Genomic DNA, 27,974 nt, shown 5'->3' with positions numbered 1-27,974 from the left:
GGTCCCCTCCTTCAGTGCCACCTCAGCCCTCTTAAAAATGGACAGGGCATTCTGCAGTGACCACAAGATTGTGTAACGCCATGGCTGGGCCGTGGGGACAGGTGGGGAAGAGAGAAACTGGAAGCTCCCTTTTCCACCGCCCCCCCACCCCCTGCCCCGGAGCCTTGTCTCCCTCCCCACTCTGCTGGGGCTCAGCTTTCTCTGTTTATGCCGCTCCCACCAACCAGCCAATACAGCTCCGTCCGAGGCCACAGGGGTGGACACGTCCAAGGGCTTCCGGAGATGAGCGATGTTTGGACATTCTGCAGAAGGAAGGGGGATGGGGCGGAGGAGAGGGAGCGAGGAGGCCTCCTCAGCTGAGCCCAGAGCTCGTGGTGGAAGGGCATCCTGGATGCCTCCAGGCCTGGTAGGGAGTTTGGACTCTGGAGGACAGCGGGGCGCCATTGGGGGTGATGGAGCAGGCGATGACTTTTCTTTGTTGCTCAGCCCATTTTGTGTCCACTCCCTTGTTCTCTCAGGACTGTTTCCTTTCTCTGTTCCTCCAAAGACAATAAACCCTTCTCTCTGCTCTTTCAGCCCCTTCTCTCTGATTCCTGCTCACCCCCTCCCACACGTCCCACACGTTCTTGGCGTCCTCTGCTCCACCGTCTTGGCCTGTTCCCTTGCCCTGCTTTGTCTGGCCTCCTCTCCCTCTCCCCAGCCCCCGACCCCCCTTCCCTGGGGTAGGGCTTGGGTGGAGTTGAGCCTTTGAGGAATGGGATATGGGCCTGGCGGGACCACACAGGGTACTGGCGCGATGGAGGACGTCTCTGGAGGATGTTCCCTGTTCTGACATGGCTCTCTACACCCTTCAGAAAACGACTGGGTCCCACAGTGTGGCTCGTCAGGAGGATCTTACTTATAATTTGTCAACCTGATACACGGAGATACAGATTTCTCTAGCCGATAAATCAGAGAGTGGTGGGCCTTCGTTTTCTTGTTGTTAAGTTTGGCAGAGAGGATATGGACCCAGATGGGAATCAGACTGCAGACAACTATTGTTTCCTCCCCAGCATCTATCTACCTATACACGTACGCACGCATCCGTTATATCCCCATGCACCTTGTCCGTGCTCTCATGCATGCATAGCCGCCCGTTCATCAGATATTTACTGAGCACCTGTGTTAGGTGTTTTACATTTAATCCTTACAGAAATTCTCCAAGACGGGCATTCTCAGCATTTTGCACATGAGGACGCCAAGGCCCCGTGAAGTGAAGTGAGTTGCTGAACGCTGCACAGACAGTAAGGGACACATCTGGAACATTCAGCTCTCCGTGCCTGGAAAGACAAGCTCTTAGTGTGGTATCAAAGTGGCCCCCCCCCCGACCCCGGGTGTTCCCAGTGCATAGTTCTTAGCATGGAACATCACAGCTGTGCTATTGAATGAATGGGCCTGTCGAGGTTCTGGAATGCTGGAGTTCTCTAGCTCCATCTTTGGTCCATCCCGGGGTTGGGGGGCAATGCAGGGCCCTGAGCCCTCTTGGCATTTGCCACCAGTAACCACATGTTGGCATGACCACCCCTGGAATGGATGCTTCTTTGTCATAGAATGTGCCAGACGCTGGCGCATCCTTGTTTCTTCGCTCCATCTTGCCAACTCTGCTTCCGAGGGAGGTCTTACCCCTAGCAGGTGGGAAAGTTCTAGGTGCACGCTTGGCCACTGCACCCAGTCTCCCCCAGTGGCTGGGCTCTCAGGCTGGCCCTTTTACTGGCCTTTCTTTCTAAGCTTTTGAGTTAGCTGCTCCGTTACAGGTCCTAACCTCCTCCTCAGGGCCCACTGGCTGAGACAAGGATGTGGGTACAGGTAGTTTACTTGGGAGGTGACCCCAGGAAGAGCCCGCAGTGGGGTAGAATAGGTGGGGTTGGATAGACAGGGAAGGGAAGGAAGCCAAGAAAATGTGTGTTTGGGAGCAGGTGACTGCTGTGACTTCTGAGGCTCGGGCTCACCGGGGGCACCTGTAGAACCCCAGGACGAAGTGGGGTGAGGGAATGGGTGTCTCTTCACTAGCCCTGCAAGGTCTCTGGCTAAGAGCTGCTGGGGGAAGACGGGATGCTGGCTCTGACATGGAAGAGGGTGCCAGCAGCTGGCAGGGGGTGTGGCCAGAGCCCTGATGGCCTCAGCAGCACCCACCGAACCCAGGCCTGGGAGTCCCTTGGAGTATGCCTCTTGTCAAGCCCCGTGTCCCTAGCGCCCACGAAGGGACGCTCTCTCCAGGCCCACGAAGCTGCCACTCTCAGCTGCCCGGGGCAGACCCTGCCCCCTGGAGCCAGTCGCCAGGGCCACCTTCGTTGTGTTCAACAGATACTTAAGGAGCTCCTACTGTGTGGCAGAGGAAGCTGTTAGGATCCCTCCAGGCACTCACAGCAGAGGAAAGGGACCCAGCACACACGAGGTCCTTCCCGTAGGTCAGACACCGGCAGCCATTTCCAGGCCCCATCCGAGGCAAGTGCACTTCTCTGGGCTCCGTCCGCTCCCAGAGGGCGGGACGGATGTGCTGGGTGGCACGGAGCCTGGAGCCACCTTTGAGTCCCCTCCCAGCCCCAGCATCCTGAGACTGTGATTGTAGCGGTTTCTCTGACTTCCTTTTCCTTTCTCTCAATGCCCCTGCCTCTTCCCCTCCTGGGGCCACTGGCCCCATGGCTGCCACGTGGTTGTCTTCTGGTGCCCTCCCTCTGTGTCTCTATGAGGAACAGGATGCAATTTGCGGGGCAATGGGAGGGGGGGCATTTTATTCAAGGGCATCCTTCTGTGTCCCTGGTGAGGGCTCTGCCCGGCGCCTGCTTCCTGGAGAGGGGCCTCCTCCCTGCTGACTCCTGCTCCCACCGTGCAGATTCGCACAGCAGTCCGAAGCCTTATGGGGCTGAGGGCATGGGAAGAGTTAAGAGAGGGAAGTGGTGCGTAGGTAAGGCTTGGGGGTGGTGGTGGGGGGAGGGCAGGAGGCGAGCAGGGGGCAGGTGCTGGGCCCGGTGGGGCGCCGGGCGGCAGGTGGGCCTGCCAGAGCCTCGGCTCCTTGACCTCTCTCTCCAGCCGCCACCCTCCGCCTTTCCCTCCAGGTTTGGTCGGGGCGCAGGTGTCAGGGTGGGCCGCAGGAGTTCGTCCGCCCGTGATGGCTAACCTCACAACCTTTGACATTCTCTCCTCGTCTGCCATGCACCTGCCCCGCTTGCAGAGAAAGGTGGCTGCGCTCTTGGGGCTGGTGCACTGGTGTGAGGGCCTGGAGGACAGACGCCGTTGGCGTAGGCCCCAGAGGTGGACTTTATGATGAGGCTTTTGATGGGTGGCTCGGGTTGGAGCTTAAGCAACTTTGGTCCAGGGCGGAGGTATGAGGCGTCTCACCTCCCCAGGAGGGAAGCTGGGGAGGCACAGGACGCAGTGATTGGGAGATCACGAAAGGGGGAGAGAGGAGGGGTGTGCCCCTCCCCCATCCCGACAGGCACAAAATCCAGGGCACTTGGTTCCTCTCTCTCTGCCCCGCTGACGGCAGGGTGCTTCTTGCATTTGAGGACAGAAACAAAAGTTAGGCAAGCTGCTGTGCGAATCTGGAGAGTGAGACTGGGGTGTCCCTCCCATACCTGCATGTGTGGCAGAGACGGGGCAGGGGCACGAAGCTTACTCCTCCGTAGGTAGTCACGGTGGAGTCGCCACTGAGGGCATTTCACTTGTGGGGGGCGAGGCTGGCTGGCGGGGCATCTGCCAGTTGGAGGAGGGGTGGAGGGGCCAACTGGAGTGTCCCCGGGGCAGGACAGAGGTGAAGCTGAGTTTGGGGTCTGGGGCGGCTGCCAGCACCGGGGAGGCCCTGGGGTGGGCAACGGCTGGGACAGGACCCAGGCGAGGGAACCCCTGGTTTTGTGCCCCACTCGTGTCCCCAGAAGCCCAGCCTGGGGCACGGGCAGGGGAGGAGGGCCAGCGGGGTAGGTGCCTGTAGTGAGCCGAGGAAGGTCTGTGGCTGTCCTGCAGCCTCTGTCTGCGCCACCGGCCGCCCTGTCCTGCCTCCACTGGGTGTGAGTCAGACCGAAAGCAGAAGCTGCCAGACATTGCATAGGGTGAAGCGAGGCAGAACCAGCCGTGCTATTTTGGAACCTGGTTAATTCCCCTCCTGTCCCCCACCTCGCTTCTCTCAGGGCTCCCGCCCCCTCCTGGTCACTAGCACTTTGCCTCCCTCGAGGGGACAGTTGGGTTGGGACTTGACTTCCCCTGGCATGCGGGGTGGGGTGCTTAATGTCCCTCCCCTTGCTGGACCCCCTTCCCGGCCAAGAGGTGCTGGCTTCTAGGAAGCCAGCCTTCTGGTGTTGGGGGACAGAGTGCCCCCTTCTGGCTGGAGCTCAGAGCCCTTGATCAGGACACCCTGGCGAGATGATGGTCTGTCCGCACGCACCCTCCCCCGCCCATCTTTCACCACCCTCAAGCCAACTGTCAGTTGCCTCTCCCTCTCTGGAGCTGTGATCTACAAGGCCTTCAGGGGACAGCCTCTCCCAGCAGGGACTCTTAGAGCGTCGGGAGGGATTTCCGGACCCAGAGTGGAGATATTTTGGGGCCAAGGGCCTTTCCAGAACCCATGACATCACATACCCTGCAGCAGCCCCAACTCATCCCCCTAATCTATGGGTCTTTCTTGGGCATCCTAGGCCTGCTTGAGGATCTGGCCCCACCTTTTAGGCTTTCTTTGGAGCCCGCATGAGCCTGGGGGCCCCTGGCAGTCCAGTCTGCAGTGGCGAAAGAGGTCAGTACGGTGTGTGTTTCTGAACTGAACGTGGAGGTGTAGAGGTGAGAGCCATTACCCATCTGTGGGCAGGGTGGACAGGGGTCCCGCCCCCACCTGAAGCTGTGTGGCGGGACAGAGGGTGGGCTTTGCGGTTGCCCTATGAGAGTGTGTGCGTCAGAGATGGGCATGGCCTCCCCTGTGTGTTGCTGCCTCTGGGGGGACCCTGAGGTCCGAGCTTCACCCAGCAACCTGGGGTGGTAGATTTCATGCTTGGGCGGGGGGGTGGTCAGCAGGCACATTGCAGGTGACCAATTACTGCAGTTGACAGGGATGTGGGTCCTGGTCAACCTTAAGAGAGCAGGACTCAAGCTTCTCGTTGCTCAGATGGATTTGGGGCTTAGGCAGGTGAGAGCAAGGCTAAGGCAGTAAGGTCTCCTAGGCCGCCTGCAGGGGCTTCGGCACGCCCCCTGCCTTCTATACAACACATAGCAATGAGTTAAATGCACAGCCAGCCCGGAGCCCAGAGCCCTGTGATCCTGCCTCCACCTTGGCTCCTGGCCCCGAGAATCAGGGCTGTGCGCTCAGGGTCACCGTGGGGCTCAAGAGAGCCCTGCTGTCCCTGCAAGTATGTCTTCCTGCCAGGGGCCTGCACCTCCTCACTGTCTCCACCCGTCACCCACTTTTATACTTGGAACCAGGTGACCAAGCCCCAAGAAGGCTGCAAATGACTTCCCCCATCAGATCTCCTAGAATGCTATGTGAAGAAGCAGATTCTGATTCAGTGAGTCTGGGCTGACCTGAGAGAGCCTGCATTTCTAACCCGCTCCCAGGGGAGGTGATGCCTGGGGGTCCTGCTTTGAGTGGTGAGGCCTAATAAGGCCCTGTCCCATCTAAACTCCAGCCAGATTGACACTGCTCACCTAGCTGGGGAACTAACACTCATGGGCCACCCCCTAGGTGCCAGGAGCATCACACACTTGAGCTCCTTGATCCCTCCTTCACCTACTCTGAGGGAGGTGGCATTAACACCATCCGGTGTTACAGATGGGGAAACTGAGGCTCTGGGAGATTAAGTTCCTGTCCCGGGTCACACGGCTGGTGAGTGGCAAAGCCAGGCAGAGACTGAATGGGGGATAGTTCTGGAGGGACAAAAGCTGAGTGAGGCTGGCATCCTGTCTCACCTGCCTGCCCCAGGGCCCCCCTCCACGAATGGGTTTGCCATCACCTGCCTCCTCAGGCCCTTTCCAGACAGACTCCTCAAACGGGCATCTAGCACACTGCCATGGTCTATGCACTCACGAGCCTGGGCCAGAGGCTGGGTGTGCAGACTTCTAGACCCCTACCAGCTGTGTGACCTCAGGCAGATGGTCAGCCTCTCTGCCTCAGTTGCTCTCTCTCTAAAATGGGGGCTGTATTGCTACTTCCTCATAGGTGGGTGGGCTTGCTTTGAGGATTAAATCAGAAATATATTTCAACTCAGAACAGTGCCTGGTGCATAGGAAGCGCTCAGTACAGATAATAATGAACTCCCGTTGCTTTGTACCTGGGAAACTAGAGGCCACCCTCTCTGTACATTCACGCCATGGCCACACTCGTAGGTGTTTTCCTTCCTTCTTTCCTTTCCCATCCCCTCTGCCACTGTCTCACTGGACACTTCAGTTACAAAGAGATTGTTTCCAAAGTAATCAGAGGCCGATTCAGCTCTCGAAGAGGAAGCCGAACGGTGGTTCGTTTGTGGCATACAAGCCAAGCCACAGGGCATTGGAGAGGCTGGGGTGGGGCTGGGGCGGCAAGGATGCAGAGGAAGCCCCCCCAAGAGCAGGGGCCGGAGCCAGAGCTGGTGGGTCGGGCGTGCCGTGGACCCGGGCCTAGGGCAGGGAGGGCAGGGGTTCAGAGTCAGATGGGAGGCGGGAGCCACTCCGTGTGCTGCCCGCACGCTGCCCCGTGCCTGCATCCTCTCCCACCCGGAGTCACAGAGCCTTCCTTGCCCGCGTTGAGGGCAGAGCACTAGGGTGTGCGGGTGGGTGGGACTGCTGTCTCCTGAGCAGAAAGAAAAGCAGAGGCTGGACCCCCAAGGCTGCCACAGGCCTGGAGAGGGAGTTCGTGTGTGTGCGGCAGCAGTGGGGGTGAGAGTGAGGAGCGGTACCTGGCTCTCCCGCTCCCGGCCCCGCAGGCTGGCTCCGTGGGCACTTGGCCTTGGCTGTGTCCACGTTGCCCGGAGCCTCAGGGTGCCCGGACAGAGCAGGAAGGGACCTGCCAGGGATCCCGTCCTGCCCTCTCATGGTATCAGCCAGGGTCCAAGGCCCAGCGAGGGGCCCGAGTTCACAGCTGGGCAGTGGGACAGCCAAATGCAGTTCTTCTAATCCCACTGTGTCCTTGGGAAGCGTCGGATGCTTTGGTTCAGGGCTGAAGGAGCCCTTTTGGAAGAGACTCATTCCCAGGCGTCAAAACTGTCAGGTCTCATCTTCCTTGCTGAGGGCTGACCTAGTACCCAACAGAAGGTCAGCTGGTCTTCCTTCAACAGGGAGAGGGGGGTGGGCTGGCTAGCGTGGGCAGGGGAGGTCAGGGGCTTGGGACCCTTGGCGTCCCAATCTTGAGTCCGTGCCCTGGACTTTCGGCCCCCTTTGGATCTGGGGGGCCCCTCCTGCCCCTGCTGCAGTCCAGGCCAGACCTCTGTCCATGTAATCGTGTTTCTCTCCAGTCAGCTTGATATACTCTCCCCCTCCCCCCATTGCCCCCTCATGGCCCATGGTAACTGCCTCTGTGAGATCCAGATCTCTCACCTTAGTCTCTTGAGCCCCTGGGAGTGGATCAGTCTTAGCTATTGAGCAAAGAGAGTTTTCTGCAGGCGGATAGGGTCTGGCCTGCATTTGGGGGCTTCTGGGTGGGGTGTGCAGGCCTCTCTGGGAACCCTTTGTAAGATCCACTGAGGGTAACTGCGGGCGGGGGCATGGGACAGTGCTGGGAGTTTAGGGGGACAATAATCCACCTACGTGGACCTTCGCTATTGGCCCCTGGTTTCTTCCCCAGGAAAGAAACTGGTGGTGGTCATGCACCTCAGAGAGACCCGGGCTTGCATGCCCGCCTCACCGTGTTCTCACTATGTGACCTTGAACAAGTCACTTAACCTTTCTGAGTCTTGGTTTTCTTATCTGCCAGAGATGCTATTTGTCCTGCGAGATGTTTGTGAGGGACAAATAATCTGATGTGGGTCACATGCTTAGCTCAGTGCCCTGTCCAGAGTAGGGACTCAGGAGTGTTTGCTGAGTGAGAGAACAGGTGATAATTGAGCATGCCTTGGGTCACTGGGCAAGCAGCATTCTGGGGCCCTGAGTCTCGTTCTGGGAATTCCGATGGGTGGGATGGGGTAGAGGTTCAGAAGAAGAACGCTGACTTCTGGGGTGCACCTGTGTGGCTCACTCAGTTAAGCGTCTGACTTGGGCTCAGGTCATGGTCTTTGAGGTTCACTGAGTTCTCTGCTAACAGCCTGGAGCCTGATTCAGATCCTCTCTCTCCCTCTCTCTCTGCCCCTCCCCGACTTGTGTGTGCTTGCTCTCTCTTTCTCTTTCTCTCTGTCAAAAATAAATAAACATTTGGTGTGCATGCGTGGCTCAGTTGGTTAAGTGTCAGACTCTTGGTTTCGGCTTAGGTCATGATCTCGTGGTTTTGTGGTTTGAGCCCTACGTCGGGCTCTGCACTGAACAGCACGGAGCCTGCTTGGGATTCTCTCTTCCTCTCTCTCTCTGTGCCCCTCCCCCACCTGCGCTGTCTCTGTCTCTCTCAAAATAAATATACTTAAAATAAACAAAAAAAAAAAAAAAAAGAAAAAAAAAAAGAAAGCTGATTTCTCTGGAAGCTTCTTTGTACCTGTGGAGACTGGTAGGTGGCCAGGAAACAACTGGAGAACAAAGCAGTGTAGCCACAGGCAGGATGCTCAAATGGACCAAGTGTCAGCCAGAGGAGATGGGGACAGGGGAGCCAGGGAAAGAGAGGAGAGAGACAGCTGCTCACTGAGGGGGCGGGGTGAGGGATATGACCATGTGTGTGTGCATGTGTGTGTGTGTGTGTGTGTGTGAGAGAGAGAGAGAGAGACAGAGAGAGAGACAGAGACAGGCAGACAGAGGGTCTGCATGTGTGGCTGGGCTGTATCTGTGCATAACACAAGGGCAGACCAGGACCTTTCTAGTTTCTTCTCTCCATGCTTCCCAGTTACTCGTCCCTCAGTGGCAGTCTTCCTGGGGCAGGCTTCATGCCAGGGTCTGGCTGGTGCCTTTGGGACAGGATTGGCGCCTCTCTGGTCTGGGATCGCCTTTGAAGGCTCTCCATTTGCAGCACAACTGCTGTGCCTTGCCCCGGGCCAACAGGCGGGCCAGCCAGGAGGCACCAGCTCCCACCCTTTCCTGTGGGATGTGCGCTGGGACGTGGGGCTGATGGGCCTGAGCTGCAGGCACGGGGCGGCCACTGAGCAGGCCAGGAGCTGTGGCTGCCCTTCATCTCCCCTCTCCTTCCTTTCCCTCCTCCCTGCCTCCTGCCCCTATTCAGAGATTTAAAACAATTCCCCCCTCCCCCCACCAGCCCTGCAGCCTCCTGCGGTGGGTTCCCTAGAGGCAGGTTCTCTGCATGCCAGAGTCAAGTACATCCTGGGTTTGAGTTTGTGCCGCCACTCAGGTGCTCCGTGCAGACCACCCTTTTGGGGCTTTAGTTTCCTCCACTGTTTGTTCCCCGTCTTTACTGATCACAAACTGAGGACTGGCCAGCCTGTGCCGAGGCTTGGCACTTGGCAGAGCGATTTTGTTGCATGAGAGACAGGGAGAACCACATCCTACATAATAGTCTTTATGTCTGTCCAAGGTGGGGGCGTGGGGCACTCAAGCCAGGGGATGGAGGTGAGACCAGACATTCCCTCTAGGGGAGGGTCCTGGAGGGAGCTTTCCCGGGTGATGACAACGTTCTCCATTTTGGTCTAGATGGTGATTACACAGACATACACACTTGTAAAAATGCATCAAGCCTTACACTTTAAACCTGTGCATTTTGCTGGGATAAAGGGGAAAAGGCCAAAACCTTAAGATAAAAATGTTAAAAGCGTCGACCACCAACCTCATTCTTGCTTCTGGTACGAGATACCTTCTGATCAAACAGTGGACACTTACCCAGGGTGAGTGTGGTTTCCATTTTCTCTTTTTCAGTACTGGAGGAAGCAGGAGGGCCCCACTTTGGCCTCTCATGACATGTAGAGAACCACTGGGCCAGATTCAGACAAACCACCTGAATTATGAAGTATCGCCAGTGTGCTGGGCACCGTGCTAAGTGCTCTGTCTGCTCCTGGTCTCTTAAAACCTGGAATTAGGATCATTATTACCCACCTGTCTCTCCCATAGCACTGCGGTGAATTATGTGATATACAAGCTTTGGAAAAGAAAATCTTATAAAAGCTGGCCCAAGGCCTTCCCGCCCTAGTCCCATAGGGGTCTTGATATGTTGTGTGTGTGTGTGTGTGTGTGTGTGTGTGTGTGTGTGTGTGTGTCCCTTTTCTCAAAAGAAACTTAAGAGGAGCAGTAAGAGAAGACAGTTCAGGGATGCCCTAGACAGGCATGGACAAAGGGACAATGAACAGTGACAAAGTGGTGACATCTCTCCCCTGCCCATGTCTCCTCTGCTCTTGCCAGAGGTTTCTATACCCAGCATCCCAACTTAGATCCCAACTGTTCTGGGAGAGGTGGCTCCAGCTGGTAAGCCCCACTTGATTGATGGGAAGACTGAGGCTAGGCTGAGACACTGAGTCAGGCCCGAGGCGGGGACTCACATCCGCGCCTTCGGATGCCAAGTTCTCACAGCATCTTGCGGGCAGGACTGCCGGCTCCTGGGAATCTTATGACATCCGCCCACCCCTAGTTCTCTTTGAGTCCAAGCCAGTTGATGACCCCCAGGCCCTGCAGGGACCCGTGACCACCTTGGTAATTTCCAATGGCCACGGCCCAAGGCACGGGGATCGTGGTGCACATCCTCATTCATCAGGCCTTCCTTTGCCACTGCCTCTGCCAGAGGGAGCTCAGAGAAGACAAAACAAACCCGGGGCCTGGAACCTTCCCCTCTCTTCCCTTCCCAAGGCTGAAAGGTTACGCAAGAGGTCATGGGGTCCTTCCCCCTGCCTCCGGGAGCCTCAGCACCTGCTCAGTAGGCCTTCCTTTAGTGGTTGGTTTGATTTCCCTCCAACTCCATGGGGCAGCTCCCACCCAACTGCTAGTTTGTAACAGCCTGGATCAGAAGAAAGCTTCTTCCGACCACAGAGGCACAGAAAGTAATAAATGGCTTAAACAGGCATCCCGGCCTTTGGGCTCCCATTCTTTGTTGTTTCAGCCACCAGACATGTGTTTTTCTGGGAATACAGGAAATTATCTCTGCCTTTTGAGGAAGGGCAGAGTTTTCTCTGCTCGTGTTTGGGGATTCTAGACCATTCCATCGTCCCGGACACCCTATAGCCCCTGGGCTGGGCAAAAGAGATCAGCTAGTGAAACCCTTTGATTGTAGGGGACTTCTTCAGTGGGAATCCCTAAAATAAAATGTGGCAACTCCTACCCCCAAGTCCAGGACAGAGGGGCCTAACTGAAAACCCCAGGGTCCAGCCTCCCCGCTCATTAGCTCTGTGACCTTTGGCAAGTAACACAACCTCTCTGTGTCTGTTTCCTCATCTGTAAAGTGGGAAGGGGTGGGGGCTGGGAGAATACTGGTACTCAGGTCATGAAGTAATTGTGATAATGAAATAAAAGGTGCTTCGAACACACATCGTCTATAGTGAGTACACCATAGGCGTATTTCTAATTATTAGTATAAAATATTTTTTCCTGATTAGAAACACATACGTGTTCATTATAGAAAAAGAATAACATTCCAGAAAGTAAAAAGAAAATCACTCATGATTGCATCACCAAAAGAAGTCCATGATACTTTTATATATTTCCTCCCCAGAGGTTTTTCTACGCATATTTGTACATGGTGATGATCAGATTTTTAAAAAATGTTTATTTATTTTGAGACAGAGAGAGAGAGTAAGCAGGGGAGGGGCAGAGAGAGGGGGGACAGAGGATCTGAAGCAGGGTCTGTGCTGACAGCAGGGAGCCTGACGTGGGGCTTGAACTTGTGAACTGTGAGATCATGACCTGAGCTGAAGTCAGATGCTCAACTGACTGAGCCACCCAGGCGCCCCCAGATCAAATTTTATATACAACTTTGCATCCTACTTTTTGTCACCTGACATATCCCCATGTTACTCACTGCAAACAAAACAATCCACCAGGAAGAATACCACAGAATTTATTTGACCATCTGGTATCCTGACACAGGAGATGTGTCTTGCCTGCGTTTGAACTTCATAGACATTGAAGGTGCCATACGCATTTTTGTGGCTCCTTTTGTCTAACATTGTCTGCAAGAGGCGTCTGTGCCGTGTGTAGCAATAGTGGGCTCACCGTCATTCCCAAGTAGCATTCCAGTGGTGATGTACCGCAGCTCCCTTCTCCTATTCCCTGCTGATGGACATCTGGTGTTTTCCGGTAGTGCTGCTGAGAACGTTCTAGCGCGTGTCCTCCGGTGAACACATGGATGCTTTTCTGTTGGGCATTCACTTCAGAATGACGTTGCTGAGTCATGGGGTATATGCTTTCTGCTTCCTGCTCCAAGTTTTATTTTTATTTATCATTTAATGTTTTTTTATTTATTTTTGAGAGAGAGAGTGTGAGCAGGGGAGGGGCAGAGAGAGAGAGGGACAAAGGATCTGAAGCGGGCTCTGTGCTGACAGCAGTGAGTCCGACGTGAGGCTCGAACTCACAAACCGTGAGATCATGACCAGAGCCGAAGTCGGATGCTCAGCCGACTGAGCCTCCCGGGGGCCCCTTCCTGTTCCAAGGTTTCAAGGATCGCCTGGAAGGCAGAAAAATCCCCAGGGAAGGTCAGGCCCCACAATTAACGGAGGGGTCCCGGCTCAGCGAAGAGCAATCTGAGGGGTGCTGCGTGATCACGCTCCCTCTGAAGGCGCACGTCTGGGGCTGTAATGGGAAGTGAGCTGGACCCCGGGTCCTGGCCCTTCAGCTCCAACTGGCATGTGACTTCTGACCCGCTGGTGGCCACTTGGCGTCCTCACCCAGGGTCCTCGGCTGGCCTAACAACCATTGCATTGAGGAGGGCAGGGCTCAGGCCAGGCTCTGGGTGGCACCGAAGGAACTGTACCTTTGTATGTGACTGGAAGCAGGTCGGGCTCCTCACAAACGCTGGAAGCTGCCTGCTTTCTTTGCCCCTTGTAGTAAAAGAATCACACAAGTAGCACACAGCCACCCTGTAAGACTTAAGTGCTTCAAAAGTAAGAATGAGAGTGGGGCATCTGGGTGGCTCAGTTGGTTAAGCGTCCGACTTCGGCTCAGGTCATGAACAAACGGTTCGTGGGTTCGAGCCCCGTGTCGGGCTCTATGCTGACAGCCTGGAGCCCTCTTCTGATGCTGTATCTCCCTCTCTCTGCCCCTCCCCTGCTCACGCTGTCTCTGTCTCTCAAAAATAAATAAATGTAACAACAACAAAAAAAGTAAGAATGAGAGACTAGAAAAAAACCCCTGTTTACTACTCCCTACCCCAAAGGTGACTGCTCTGAACATTTGTGGCGGGGGGTGGGGGGCGTTGGGGGAGCCCAGAATAGAAGTTCAAGAGTGGTTGTGAACCAGGCAGCCTGGGTTATGTCCATCGTGCTGCTTAACAGCTGTGTAACCTTGGGCAAGTGATTTCACCTCTCTGTGCCTCGGTTTCCTCCCTGGAAGCTGGGGGGCAATGATAGTAGCTACCTCATAGGGTTGTTGTGAAGAATGGATGAGTTGACCTGCGAAAGCACATAGACCATCCCTGACCCAGGGCAGGCATTCAAGAAACCTTCTGATCCTTCTCTAATCTGTTCTGTATGTTTATCTACGTCCTGTCTAAACGGGCTCAGGCTGTGCGTTTAATTCTGAGGTTTCCTTTTCCAACTCAATGCTCTATCTTTGAGATCTTTTTTTTTTTTAAGTTTGTTTATTTATTTATTCATTGAGAGTGAGAGAGAGAGCACGAGCTGGGGAGGGATAGAGAGAGAGAGGGAGAGAGAAAATCCCAAGCAGGCTCCACACTGTCAGCGCAGAGCCTGATGTGGGGCTCTGTCTCATGACCTGAGCTGAAACCAAGAGTCTGACACTCAACCCACTGAACCACCCAGGCGCCCCTGAGATCTTCTTTCTATCTGAGGCTCTCCTGTGCTGGGATCCTCTGTCTCCTTGCCTATCCCTCATGATTTTTCCTTGTCTCTGCCCTCCCCCTGTCCCCTTTCCCTCAGGAAAGGTTCTGAACCTGTTCATACTAAGGTGTAAATGGCTGATGAGGGAGGCCCCCACATAGGCTTACATGAAATCAGCCCTGCCCTGACCAGAGACGTGCACGGCCTTTGAGGGGGAGCCCAGCGCCTGTCTGTTATCAGATGCCTAAGGGCATGCTAGGGAGTTCCACGCACCCACGGTGTCTCCCTGAATCCTCACAATAACCCAAGTGGCAGGTGCCCTTATGGGCTTCATTTGGCTGAGGAGAAAACCAAGGCACAGAGAGGTTAAGTGGCTTTCGCAGTCACCCAGCCAGTATGGGCACAGCGGGTGGATGGGGGTTGCTTCAGCCGCATCTGTTGTACGGGGAAGCTCATTTTGGTCACACTAAGCTGGAACCCAGACTCAGCTTAGGGCAGGGGTAGTTACGTGGGAGGTTCTGGGTGAACAGCGGGAGGGGGGTGGTGGGGAAAGCCCGTGGGTTCTGAGGGCACAGAGAGGGGCGGCTCTCATTGTCTTGGCTAAAACTTCAGTCCCTGCCACATTTTCTATAGGACTGGGGAGAGGCAGGAGTTCTCTGGGGCATTAGACCCCCCTGGTCCCCTCAGGAGGAGGGTGTTACTCGGGGGTGGGGGCAGGGGAGACGATTCTTCAGGGAAGCACGTAGCCCTGGTGTCTGCAGACAGCTGGCACTCCAGGCAGGCCCCTGGTGTTACCGAATGCATGAATGGTGGACCCCTTCCCAGGCCTGGTGGATCTGGAGGTCAAATGGTGGGGAGGGTTCGGGGGTCATTTTTGGTTCTCCTGTGTCCCTACTCCTGGTTCTTCCCGGCCAGACCGGGCAGCGGCGCGGGGTGGGGGTTGCTTATGAATGGCTTTGAGAGTGAGCAGGTGTGCTTGAGGGCTGGGCAGGGAGTGGTTAGCATGCCCAGGGGCTATATGGGCCACCCCCGTCTGCCCTCAGATCCCCTCAAGTCCCTCCCTTAGCCCTGTACCCGTCCCACCCAGGCCAGGCTCAGAGTAGTCAGAGTGACCCAGGCAGGGTCAGGGGAGGAGGCTGGGACACGGAGGGAGGAAGCAGCCCTGTGACTGGGGTGACAGCTTTGACAACGGGGGTGGGGGAAGGGGAAGGCTCACTCTGCCGGTGTTCGAGCCACCCTCTGTCAGAGGACAGTGGACAGGCTAAGGCTACAAGCACCTTTCACCGCCCAGACGCCTCGCGGGTCACCATTCTCCGACATCCCCCTCCCAGGAGGCTCTTCCTGCCTCCATTTCACAAATGAGCAGACTGAGGCTGGCGCAGCCAGTGGGAGGCCGAGCCGGACTTAGCCCAGGTTCTCCTGTAGCAGAGCCAGCTCTGGCTCAGCCTGGGATGGGCACCCAGCCCTTTGTCGGAGCAACAAGGGGCTCGTTCTCCCCCAGTCCTCCCCGTGCCGGCTGGCACTGCCAGGCCCCGTGCCGCTCCCCCCGCCCCCCAGCAGGGACCAACTGAAGTCAGATTGTTCCCGAGGGGCAGGCTCCCCAGTGCTGCGTGGGTGAGCATGCAGGGGTGCAGGGCGTGCAGCTGCGGGCAGCGGGGGGCCGGGCTGGGGTTGGAGCCTGGGAGGTCTGCAGGGCTGCAGTGCGGGGGTGGGGGTGGGGGTGGGGTGGGGTGGGGAGTTGGTGATGGGGAAGACAGGCTACCACTCTTTAGGAGCACGGGAAAGGGGTGGAGGCAGCAGCTGTATCCCCATGTGGCTTGGGCTCCATTCCTGGCCCTGGGCCAACCAGACGTGCAACGGGGGCCAGGCTGCTGCCCAGCCCTGCACAGACACAGCAGTCCCCTCCGCCCCCGCCCATCCCCGACCCCTGCCCACACGGGCTGGGGAGCCAAACTGGTTGGGGTCCCATCTCTGTCTCTGTCAGACACGTAACTTCCCTGGGCCTCTAGTTTCTCCTTATCCGTAAAAGGAGAATAATAGCCAAGGCTGCCTCATGGGGCTGTTTGAGGTTAAAGTGCTTGGAACGGCGCCCAGCGCCCAGGAAATGCTCAAATAGATGCAAATTATTATCATGTCCATGATCCAGTGATTTTCGCTGAATATTTGCCAGTACCTTCCACTAATGCCGACTGAGTTCATGTCTGGCATTAGGCTATGCTGCTTTCTTTTGCTACCCTCCCCTCTCAGAGCTCTGGGTCTCATTCTCAGGATCCTGGGGTGCCGCTCTGGCCTCTGGTCTACACTACAGCTGACTCTGCCAGCCTCGTGTGATTATTCTTCACTCACCCACTCCGCCTACCAAGTGCCACGCACTGTGCAAGACACATTATCTTCATTTAACATGCCCCTCAATCTTCTGAAGTAGAAACTGTTTACAGATGAGGACGCGGAAGCTCAGAGAGGTTAAGTGACTTGCCTAAGGTCACACAGCGAAGCGGCAAAGCTGGGATTTAAGCTCGCGTCTGCCCTGTTTGCTCATGCTCGCTCAACCACGACGTCATACTGCCTCTTGCAAAGACCCCGGAGATGGGACCCTCCGCCAGAACCTTTATGGAGTTGGGGATCCCTGGGGGCTTTGCACCTTTCAGGGAGTGTTTTAGCGGGGCGGTGGGGCTTAGAAATCATTTGGTCCAACCTTTTCATTTTGTGCACAGGGAGACAGAGGCTGAGAGGAGAAGGGAGGTGCCAGGGTCCCTCGGTGAGCTAGGGACAGAATGGGCCCGGCTGCAGGACTCACTCTGTCTTTTCCTCCCTGCTTCCTCACCAGGCCTGGGGGCCTTAGCCCCCCATCCTACCGTGACCCGTCAACGATCAGGGCCGACATGCTAGGTGGAGGAAGCCCTCCCTGGACTCTTGCAGGCCCCGGGTTATAACATTCACTGGACCGTAGACTCCATGAGCTCAGGGACTACAGCTAGCTTGTCGCCGCACTGCCAGTGCCTGCTTCATAAATAGTAATCATTCCCTGTGCGCGTTGGTGGAACAACTACGTGTTCCAGGCCCTGGGCTAAAGGCTGAAGGCAGAGCAGTGAACAAGACAGAAAAAATGCCTGCCCTCAGGGGAGTTTGCATTCCTAGTGAGAGATAGACACTGAATGAAAGAACCAAGCAAAAACGCATAATATTTAAGATGATGATAAGTGTTATGGAGTAACACAAATAAGGAAGGGGCATAGGGAATGGAGGGGGGAGGGAGGGAGGAATTTGGCAGTTTCAAACAGGTTAGTCACGGAAGGTCTCTGCAAGGTCACCTTCGAGCCTTGGAGGAGGTGAAGGAATGAGTGGTGTGTGGGGGAGGGGCATCCCAGACCGAGGGGCATCCCAGTGCAAAGGCCCAGGGGTGGGAGCGTGAGGTGTTTGAGGCTGGCGGGTGTGGCTGGATCAGGCCGAACAAGTGAGAAAGTAGGGGAAGATGGGGTCAGAGGGGCCCATGATGTGCAGACAGATCACAGAGAGCCTTTTAGGGTGGAACTTCAGGTTTTACTCCGAGTGAAGTGGGAGCCATGGACAGTTCTGAGCAGACAGAGGGACAAGATCTGACTTAGGTTGGACAGGATCCCCCCGATTCCTGAGTTGCAAGTAGAATGTTGTGGGGCCAGAAAGGAGGGTGTCTGAACATTGGGAGGCTCTTTGGAGGAAGCCAGATAAGGCAAGGTCCAGGCTGGGCCCACATGGGGCAGGCAGGTGGAGGTCAGATCTGCCAGGATGCAGTGTGATAGAAAAGAGAGGAGTCAAGGTCGGCTCCAACCTTTTGGGGTCGACCAGCTGCAATGAACAAAGAAAAGAGGGTCTCCATTTCTGGCCCAGGAACCAGGACACTTGGGTTCAAGTCTCGGCTCCGTCACTCTCCTGCTTGGTGGCCTTCGGCAAATCCTTTCTCCTTTCTGGGCCTCAGTGTCTGCTCCTGTACAACGGGTGCGACCCCCTCCACCTGGCCTCCCCAGTTCCCCAAGACCCGGGGCTCCGAAGAGGACGCGTGCCTCACAGATTTGCCCCCCTCCCCCTGCCCACAGGGAGCCAGTGCCAGTGGCCGCCATGGCGTCGCGCATCGGGCTGCGGATGCAGCTCATGCGGGAGCAGGTACAGCAGGAGGAACAGCGGGAGCGCATGCAGCAGCAGGCCGTCATGCATTACATGCAGCAGCAGCAGCAGCAGCAGCAGCAGCAGCAGCAGCAGCAGCTGGGTGGGCCGCCCACCCCGGCCATCAACACCCCCGTCCACTTCCAGTCTCCGCCACCTGTGCCTGGGGAGGTCCTGAAGGTAGGGCGTGTCCCGAGGTGGGGCCTATCCCCTCCCACCCTGCTTCTAGGAGCCCTAGAACCCTTGCCGTCTCCCCCCCTCCCAGGTGCAGTCCTACCTGGAGAACCCTACCTCCTACCACCTGCAGCAGTCCCGGGACCAGAAGGTGCGGGAGTACCTGTCCGAGACCTACGGGAACAAGTTCGCCGCCCACATCAGCCCCGCCCAGGGCTCCCCGAAGCCCCTGCCGGCTGCCTCCCCGGGGGTGCGGGCCGGACACGTGATGTCCTCCTCAGCCGGCAACAGTGCTCCCAACAGCCCCATGGCCATGTTGCACATTGGCTCCAACCCCGAGAGGGAGGTGAGTGAGAAGCTGGCCAGGGGCTGCCATGAGCAGAGCTGGTGCCAGGTGCTGTGCTCCTGGGACTCCTGGTCTAATGGCAAGGGCAAGGTGCTGCTGTCAGGGTCCCTCCCAGTCCGAGGGGGAGGTCCTGCTCTCTCAGGGACCCCAGTCTGAGCGGGGGAGACACAGCCCTGCCTCAGGGACCCGAGTGTGAGCGGGGGAGACACGGTTCTGGCCTCAGGGAGCCCCAATCTGAGGGGGGAGACACAGCCCTGTCCTGAGGGAGCCTCAGTCTGAGGGGGAGACATAGTCCTGACCTCAGGGAGCCCTAGTCTCATAGGAAAAGCCTCGCCCCTACTTTTGAAAGCTCGACTAGGGAGAAACAGGACCCTCCTACTGGAAAGCCCAGCACACCTGCAAAGCCATGTCCAGACAGAGGGTATATAAAGCAATCTCCCTGGGGCAACTTGGCTCTTTGGGAAGAGCCCTGGCCTTGGCCTTGAGGCCTGTGGGACTTGGACAACTCATCCTCTCTCTGAACCTTTTTCCTTCACTCCACCCAAGATGAGCCAGTTGAGTGAGGTGGGCTCCAAGGTCCCTTCAGATCAGTGGCTGTCCCGGTGCCCCTTCCCTGTGCCTTTCTCCCAGTGGGCCCTCCCCAGATGGACTTTTCTCTTTCAGTTTGATGTCATCGACAACATTATGTGTCTGGATGACGTCCTGGGCTTCATCAATCCTGAAACTCAGATGCCCAACACGGTACTGCTGGCCAGGGTGGGGTGGGTGTGTCAGAGGGAGAAGGTAGAGGTTCTACAGTGGCTCTGAGCCCGGACAGAACTAGAGACAGGGCTCCCCACCAACCCCCCCCCCCCCCGCCCCAGGCAGAGCCATCTTGCTGCAGATGACAGTCGCCTCCATCAAATCACGTGACCAGAGCCCAAGGCTGAGTAGAATTATGAATCCAGAGAGACGTGTCTAGCCTGTGTGCACGAGGCGGGCTTCAGTGGGGAGTGGTGGCTGGGCAGTTGGGAAGGCTTCCTGGGTGGGGTTAGGGGAGGGGGCAGGAGGGACTGGTGCCGGGCCTCAGCAGAGCAGGGAAAGCATTCCTGGAGGGGAGCAGTGTGGCCCTGAGCTGATGAGTTCCTTTGGGATCTGGGACATCCCTCTTTTGCAAAGCCTAGGGCCCAGCGGGCACAGGCCTGTGTCCCTCACTCCACGGGACAAGTGATAGGGGGCTGGCTTTGTCCCCTCCCTCCAGCAGCCTCCTGGAGTGTGAATGCTCTCTGGGCCTCCTGGACAGGGGTGAAGAAGCAGATGGGAAGGAGCCAGCCTTCGAATCAAGAGGCCTACCTTCTGACTTTGGCTGTGACCTTGGGAAGTCCCTTAACTGTTCTGAACGCCAGTTTTCTCAGCAGCAAAATGGGGGTGATGCCGTCTACCCACAGGATTGTGGGAAAATGAGATAAGGCAGGAAATTGGGGGCTAGCTCCACACAGGGTGACACGTTTACACAGAACAGGTGGAATTGTGGGTGTCCCCACCCCTTTTTGGGAGGTCCTGAACCTCAGCTGCTTGCTCCTGCTCCTTGGGCCTGACCCTATGACCCTGATCCTGGCCCCAGCTTAGGACATTGAGGGGAAGCCCCCAAATCTTTCAGTGGGAAGTCAGAGTCAGTCCTTAATCCCCACTGCCCTGGTGACATTGCCCAGTGGCTTAGCAGGAACTGGTCAGGGCCAGTTGGGTCTGAAACCTACTGCCAGCAGAGCAGGGAAGGCTGGGGAGAGAGAGAAAGCCAGACTGCACAAGTGCCCGGTCCCTTTAGGCCAGGTATCTGGTAGGGCACCTGTGTGCCCACCTAGGGTTCTGGACCTGTGATTTGCTCTGTGTGTTCCTGTGGCAGGAGCTGGGGTGATCATTCCAGAACTCAAGTCTGTCCCTGCCAGGCCTCTGTTTATCCCCCTACTGGCTGCCCATTGCAATATGCCAGGGTCTTTGCAAGTCGAATCTAGAACTCCAGGGTGTATCTCCTGCCCTGCCCACATCACGCTGTCTACTCTTGCAGCTCAAGCTTCTACTTGTGACAGCCCCCCCCCCCCCCGCCCCAGCTCTGTCTGTCCAGCCCCGTGTCTTTGCTCAGCCGTCCCCCTGCCAGTCCAGCCCTTCCTCACTTCTTTGCTCAGGACTCAATTCAAGTTCCATGCCCTCCAGAAACTTTCCAGAAACTCCAAAACAGATTAGGTGCTCCTCCCCTGGGCTTCCAAATGCCTGGGACGACTTCATCCCCTCCCCTGTCGGCCCTTAGGGCTGTTACCTGGTCTGATCACTCTGCAAGGATTCTAGCCACTAGGCTGGTGGCTCCTGGAGGGCAGGGGCCACACCTTATTTAGTTCCCAACCCTACAGACTTCCAGTAGAATTGCCCAGTGAAGAGGCCCAGGGTGGAGCTTTGACATCCTGGTGCTGGCTGCAGACCCTGTGAGCTGAAAGCGTGGCCGGGGAACATCAGTACAGCCTCCCCTGGGCGTCCCTGGGAAAGAAAGGCTGTTCCTGGGATGATGGGCCCTGGGCAGGGGCCCCTGTGGAGAGGGGACTGCTCACCGGGTCCCTCTCCCCACCTCACCCCACAGTTGCCCCTGTCTAGCAGCCACCTGAACGTGTACAGTGGTGACCCCCAGGTCACAGCCTCCCTGGTGGGCGTCACCAGCAGCTCCTGCCCCGCTGACCTGACCCAGAAGCGAGAGCTTACAGGTACCACCTCCCTGCCTGCCTGTGCCCTGGCTCCCTGCTCCTCCCTGTCCTTCTCCCTCCCTCTCAGCTCCTCTCTCCTTTCCCTGGCCTCCAGATGCTGAGAGCCGGGCCCTGGCCAAGGAGCGGCAGAAGAAAGACAATCACAACTTAAGTGAGCCCCCCACACCCCCCACCCCCACCCCCTGGGTTCCTGCTCCCTGCCTCCCTCCTCCTCACTCTCACCTGAGCTACCCAAAAAGCCACCTGGACCCGAGCCCTCATTGGGGCTTTAAATTTTTTAATTAAAAATGTTTTATTAATTTAAAAAAAAAAAAAAAGCCACTCTGACCTGCCTGGGTTCTACACAAGACCTTAAATCTGCGCTGGGATGACTGTTGGGTTCAGCCCTGCCTTCCTCCCACTGGCCCTCTTTGGGAGATGGGGGTGGGAGAGGGGCTCCGGAGAAGAGACATTCATGAAATCCCCAGCACTTCAGAGTGAATGGGTTTATCATGGCGTATTGTTGTCTTTAGGGTGTGCAGCCTGGGAAGCCAGGGAAGGTGTTCTGGGTCATGTGGGCAGAGACTCCTACCCCCAGCCGGCTTTGCTGCCTCGCAGAGCCGCTGGGTTGTATCCATCTGCACCGGGGCCCCTCCTTCCCATAGGGATCCCATTCCCTTCCTCACCCATTACTTCCCAGAAGGGCCAAGTCACCCCTCCTTGGGCCGGGCGGACCCTTCTCCTCCCATGGGGTCCCATCCTTCTAATTGCTCCCTCCGGGATTTGTTACCTTTAGTTGAAAGGAGGCGGAGGTTCAACATCAATGACCGCATCAAGGAGCTGGGAATGCTGATCCCCAAGGCCAACGACCTGTGAGCAGTTTCTAAGGGAGAGGGGGTGGCGGCGGGTGACGCTAGGGGCTGGGGGCGGGGCAGCAGCGGCTGACCTGGTTGCCCAGGGCAAGGGCTGGGAAGAGAATCCCTTGGTTGCTCCCTTCTGAGAGCTTATCATCTATTTGGGAAAAAAAGATCCCTCCCTTATCAGGACAGCTCCAGACGGAGGAGCAAAATCCCAGAAGTGAGGCAGGGGTGGGGGCTTCCTGGAGGAGGTGTCATGCTGGGATCGTTTGGTGAGGGCTTTTGGACTGGCTTGGAGGGGTCCAGAGAGTCGAGAACTGACGTGGGTTTGGGCGGCCCAGAATGGAAGGCCTGGGGAAGGAGGCCGCTTGGCATTGCTTGCTTCCCTGGGATTACCGGGGTGGGCGCTGGCAAGAGTCACCCGCGAGGGTCTGTCCTGTTCAGATGGGAGCACGGCCTTCTCCACAGATGGGGGCGGGGCGCGTCTGGGGTTCCGTGGGCAAAGTTGGGAGACCTGCGGCATCGGCTTCTGGAACCAAAGCGGGGTTTTCCTTCCTCCCGCTGAGCCTGCACGTGTGATTCTGCCTGGCCCGCAGGGACGTGCGCTGGAACAAGGGCACCATCCTCAAGGCCTCAGTCGATTACATCCGGAGGATGCAGAAGGACCTACAGAAGTCCCGGGAGCTGGAGACCCACTCTCGGCGCCTGGAAATGACCAACAAGCAGCTCTTGCTCCGCATCCAGGTCCGGCCCCTGCCCTTGGACTTCTGGAGGAGTTCTGGCTCCTGCCGCGGACCTGGCTCCGCCCCCGGGGGGGGAGGGGCAGGGCTTATACTTCCGGAGTTGGAGGAATGAGAATGGAAGGAACGCTGGCTAACGAGCAATCCCCAGCAACTTTAAGCAACAAATACCAGCTAGAGATTCTGTTCTGTGAGACCCTCATTTAGAATTTATTTATTTTGAGTGGGAGAGAGAGAGAGAGAGAGAGAGAGAGAGAGAGAGAGAGAGAAAGAGAGAGAAAGCGCACTCGCATGCGCGTGAGGGAGGGGCAGAGAGCGAGAGAATCCCAAGCAGGCTCCACGCTGTCAGCGCAGAGCCCAACATGGGGCTGAATCCCACCAACCGTGAGATCATGACCTGAGCCCAAATCAAGAGTCAGGATGCTTAAGGGACTGGGCCACCCAGGCGCCCAGCCACGTAGCTCTTATGGTGACACTTGTCGCCCCGGCTCACATTTCCTTAATCAATGCAAGTACATGCCTACACTTAACCTCAAGGGGGCAGGGAAGTGCAAGCCTACCTCGTGTGGAAGGCAGAGAGCTGGAATTATTTGGAACGCTAAGTCTCACCACTGGAGAGAAACTACAGAAGGCTTGGGAGAGTCACTCCTACCATCTGGAGTGGAAGGTTCTAGTCTTGGTTGTGCTCAGGGCCTCTGTCCTCTTTGGATCTGAGGCTGCTCATCTACACAAAGGGCGGTTGCATGGCAGCTTTTAAACTTTTCTATTTCTCATAGGAGGTAATACCACTGACATTACAATCCAGCACACAGAGCCACACTCCAAGTGAAAAATCAAAGTTTCATGAAAGAACCCTCCTTCTTAATAGATGCAGTGCATTCTGGTAATTTCTATTCTGGTCTAGTCTAGGCAAGTCTATTTCAATTAAAAAAAAAAAAATAGAGGGTGAGCTGGTCAAGAGGCACTACAGTGGTTTCACAACCCGCTAATGAGTTGTGACTTGTAGTTTGAAAAAAACACTGGTCTAGACTCTAGAAGTCTATACTTGCTTCCAGTGGAGCCATTTTGTGGTCTTGGGTGCAGCCAGGGGAAGGGCAAGGGGCTGCGGCGGGGGGGCCCCGGGGAAGGGCGGCTGGGGCCCATGAGTGTGCCCCCAGCCCTCTCTCTGCCTCACCTTGCAGGAGCTCGAGATGCAGGCTCGGGTGCACGGCCTCCCCACCACCTCCCCATCGGGCGTGAATATGGCCGAGCTGGCCCAGCAGGTGGTGAAGCAGGAGCTGCCCAGTGATGAGGGCCCGGGGGAGGCCCTGCTGTTGGAGGCCGAGGTCCCGGATCCTGAGCCACTGCCGGCTCTGCCCCCCCAGGCCCCGCTGCCCCTGCCGGCCCAGCCACCTCAGCCACCCTCCCCATTCCACCACCTGGACTTCAGCCACGGCCTGAGCTTTGGGGGCGGGGGCGACGAAGGGCCCCCAGGCTACCCCGAACCTTTGGGGCCAGAGCACAGCTCCCCGTTCCCCAACCTGTCCAAGAAGGATCTGGACCTCATGCTCCTGGACGACTCACTGCTACCGCTGGCCTCCGACCCTCTCTTCTCCACCATGTCCCCCGAGGCCTCCAAGGCCAGTAGCCGCCGGAGCAGCTTCAGCATGGAGGAGGGCGACGTGCTGTGACCCTGGCTGCCGCCATGCTGGGGAACGGGGGCAGGCCTGGGGGCTGGGAGGCCCGGGGCCGCCTCTCTCCCACCCTTTGGGCTGCACTTGTGTGTGAGGTAGCAAACTGGCCTGCCTCACTCCTTCCTGTCGGCCCGTTTGGACTTAGTGCCTGCTTGGCAGCCTGTGGGGTCAGGAGAAGCCCCCCCCGCCTGGCTCAGTACTCCCCAGGGACAGCCCTCTTGATGGGGTTGGACAGGAACAGGCCTTCAGCCTGGCTCCTGGAGGTGAAATCATGAGGGGAAGGGAGGGGACGGGTGTGCTAGAGGTAAGAGGAGGTCCTGGGTGGGGTGGGGGGGTGTCTCATCTTCTGAGTCTGATCCCCACCCCTGCCGGTGAAGGAGGACATGTTGGAGCAGGGGGCTCAGGAAGTTCCTTTTCTGAGGCAGCGACTGGTCCAGGGGGTGCCCAGGCCTGCCTTTCTGGGACTCAGATGGCAACAAGTCTGTCCTCCAGCCTGGCACCCCCACCCCCCTTTGGTGCTAGCAGCTCTCTACCGGGTGGTGTGAGGGCGGGGGTGGCTGGAAGAGGGGGCGCTGGGTTCAAGTTAGAGCGTGGGGTCACTGCTGGAAGAGCAGCTCCCCCCAGGCTCCCCACTTTGTGCCTTTAGTAAACACTGTGCTTTGTACCTGCTTGTCCTCTGTCTCTTTGGAGTGTGTGTCTGGGGCTGACGCAACCGGGGAGGATTCAACCCAATGCGCACCATTATGGATTTCGAATTCCAATGCCCTTTATGGGGATCGGGGTAAGGGTTACAGAAAGGAGGGAACAAGCCCCATCACCTGGTTCCCCCCACTTCCCAGACTTGCCTCCAGGGGAGCTGGAGATGTAGCCTTACTTAGGGAGCTTAGGGACGGAAGGGGGGGGACAGTGTCCCTCCTTGTGGCCACAAGATGGCACTGCAGCCACGCTGGTTCCACGCCCCAGCTGTGGCCTGACACGGCTGAGCCAGATGATGTGGGGGCCAGTTGCTATAAAGCAAGTCTTTTCTTCTTAGCTGCTGCTTAGGCTGCCCCTGGCCCAGGGTGGGGGACATGTTTCTCTTGTTCCTGAATGCCTGTGCTAGTGGTGACCTCTCCAGATTTTTCTCCCTCCCTGAGTGGGCTGACACCTGCTTGAGAAGGTCAAGCTGCCTGCTCCGTGGAGGCAAGGCCAGCCCCTCTGCTCTTTGACAGAGTCTCTAGCAGGAGAGGCTCCCTAGTCACTGAGGGGCTGAGTCCTTGGGTTTGCGGAAAGAGGGACCCAACTGAACTAATTTGGGTACCAGACGCTGGGTGGAGTCAGGGACGGGGAGTGGCCCTATTCTCCACTCTGGCAGTGTCTGTCTGCCAGGGCGGCCTCGGCAAATCCTTTCCTGTCCCTGGGCTTCTGTTCCCCGGCCCCAGAATAGTTCCCATGCACCTCTGCTCTCAGATCCTGGGATTTTACGACCTCATGTGGGATGGGAAGACAGACTTGGGGCAGTGAGGGGCAAGGTGTCGGGGAGGGAGGAGAGGGTCTTTTTGGGCTTTGCCTACTTCTCTCTCGACTTCCCACAGTCTTCAGGCAGAGACCAAAATGGCTTTCTCCTCCCGGGGCCCTGGGAGGCCAAAGGGGCCTAATTAAAAAAAAAATTTAAATCCCAGGATGAAAGTGGCTAAGAGGGCAATTTCCTCTGTGCAGAACTGGAGATCAAATCAACGTTGGAGCAATTAACGCGTGAGGGGGGAGGAGGAAAGGGAGCCGGGTGTGTGGGTGCTGAGGGTGGCAGGGCTGGCGGAGGCTGTAGGATTAATCTGAAGGTCAGATGGAGCTGTGGATGACCTTGGAGAGGTTGAACCAGCCCTGGAGCGCTGGCATCTCCTTCCACTTCCAGGCCTCACCCCGCAGCCTTGGGAGCCCAGGCCCTCCTGGGGCAAGCCCTGGACTCTGGGGGATAGCTGATGGGCGTAGGCTTGGGTCACGCTGACACTGGAGCGGGTAGGGGTCTGGGAACTTCCAAGCCTAGTCCTTAAGGCAAAACTGAGAACTCTCTCCTACCCTGTTTTCCTTCATCCTAGGGATTCAGTCAGTGAACTGGGTAGCTGCCCTCCTGCTTCCTCATGCGGCCCCTCAAGACGGCCTGTATTCCCCCCTCCACCTGCCTGCTGGCTTCCGGTCCCCTAGGTCCTTCCCACCTGCCGCTGGGAAGCAGGGCCTTTGGGCAGGACTGAGGGTGTGAGTGGAGTTCTGGCCACAAGAGGGCGCCGCAGAGCCAGGACCTGGCCGCTGCGGGCGCCCACTGGTGGGAAATCGTGGAATCTCAGCTTCATTGTACATTCCAAGCTGTCTGCCTGGGGGCCCTGCCAGCCCAGTGGGTTTGGTTAAGGCAGGCCCAGGTGCTACCTCCAGGATCTCAACAAGCCACCAGAAAGTGTTCGTGTATCTGAGACTGGTCTGCATGACCCTTAGCTTGTGGCTGCAGTAGAGTCAGGCCGGCAGCTGCCAACTGGTGGTTATGGACATCTCTGGTTAAATACAGTAAGAGGCATGAATGCTTTCTTCACTCGCGCTCTTTATTGTAGACAACACCCTTCCAGACTTCAAGGCCTCACGAGGGGGAAATTAGTTTTTTCAAGGGGGAGTGGGTAAACAGGCCGGTGTGAGAGCACAGATGGATCCATCCGACCCCCTCATTTCACTTGAGGAAGCCCCCGAGGCCTTGAGAACAAAGCAAAAGTGTGAAGTGGGATTGGGGTCTGGGAAAGGAGTCCAAGCTAAGTAGGGGGAGGACAAGAAACCGTTGCACCCTTAGGTCGCACGAGGGGCCCCAAAGCTGGAGGCAGGGCGCTGGACGTGAGGATCCTGTCATCCTCAGCCCCCTTTCTTGTGTCTGTCTCTTTCCCCCCGGCCAGCCGCTAGATTCTCACCTCCTTGTACCATGAAGGAGTGGAGATCTGAGCCCCACAGACCAAGATAGACACCTGCACTGGTGTGTGTACACAGGATGGTGGCCTTTCACCCCTGCCTTCCACGGAGATTTCCCCTCCTGGGCGTTTGGACAGACGGCCGGGAGCGGATGTGGGCACTGCTGAAGTCCGGCCGGGGCGGCACCGGCTCTGTGTTCCTTAGTGCCTACCTCCTCAGTGTCCTCCTTGGGATTTCCGTCACCCACCGCTCCTTTAAATCGAGATTCTTGGGGCGCCCGGGTGGCTCAGTTGGTTGAGCATCCCACTTCGGCTCAGGTCATGATCTCTCAGTTGGTGAGTTCGAGCCCCGCATCGGGCTTGCGGCTGTCAGCGCGGAGCCTGCTTCAGATCCTCTGTCTCCCTCTCTCTCTGCCCCACC

The 27,974-nt window shown here is 57.2% G+C and overlaps 1 protein-coding gene across 5 annotated transcripts in view; it reads left to right on the top strand.

Annotated features, from left to right (window-relative positions):
* TFEB (transcription factor EB) overlaps window positions 1-25,296 on the top strand; it is a 54,282-nt gene extending 28,986 nt beyond the window's left edge. For 3 of the 5 annotated variants that reach the window (XM_086706818.1, XM_086706820.1, XM_086706822.1), the window contains exons 2-9: window positions 18,068-18,314; window positions 18,400-18,654; window positions 19,318-19,395; window positions 21,263-21,383; window positions 21,478-21,534; window positions 22,159-22,234; window positions 22,816-22,963; window positions 24,141-25,296. In XM_086706818.1, coding sequence (XP_086562944.1) covers window positions 18,090-18,314; window positions 18,400-18,654; window positions 19,318-19,395; window positions 21,263-21,383; window positions 21,478-21,534; window positions 22,159-22,234; window positions 22,816-22,963; window positions 24,141-24,629 — 1,449 coding nt within the window. In that variant the 5' untranslated portion in view covers window positions 18,068-18,089 and the 3' untranslated portion in view covers window positions 24,630-25,296. Of the gene's footprint in view, window positions 1-1,401; window positions 2,945-18,067; window positions 18,315-18,399; window positions 18,655-19,317; window positions 19,396-21,262; window positions 21,384-21,477; window positions 21,535-22,158; window positions 22,235-22,815; window positions 22,964-24,140 lie in introns of those variants that run through there. The other 2 variants (XM_086706819.1, XM_086706823.1) reach the window with 2 other exon arrangements.
* Window positions 25,297-27,974: the final 2,678 nt, after the last annotated feature.

The sequence above is a fragment of the Puma concolor genome, chromosome B2, assembly GCF_028749965.1.
Source record: "Puma concolor isolate L17-30 chromosome B2, mPumCon1.1.hap2, whole genome shotgun sequence".
In the NCBI taxonomy this organism is placed as follows: Eukaryota; Metazoa; Chordata; class Mammalia; order Carnivora; family Felidae; genus Puma; species Puma concolor.
This window is presented reverse-complemented; position numbering and strand designations above follow the sequence as displayed.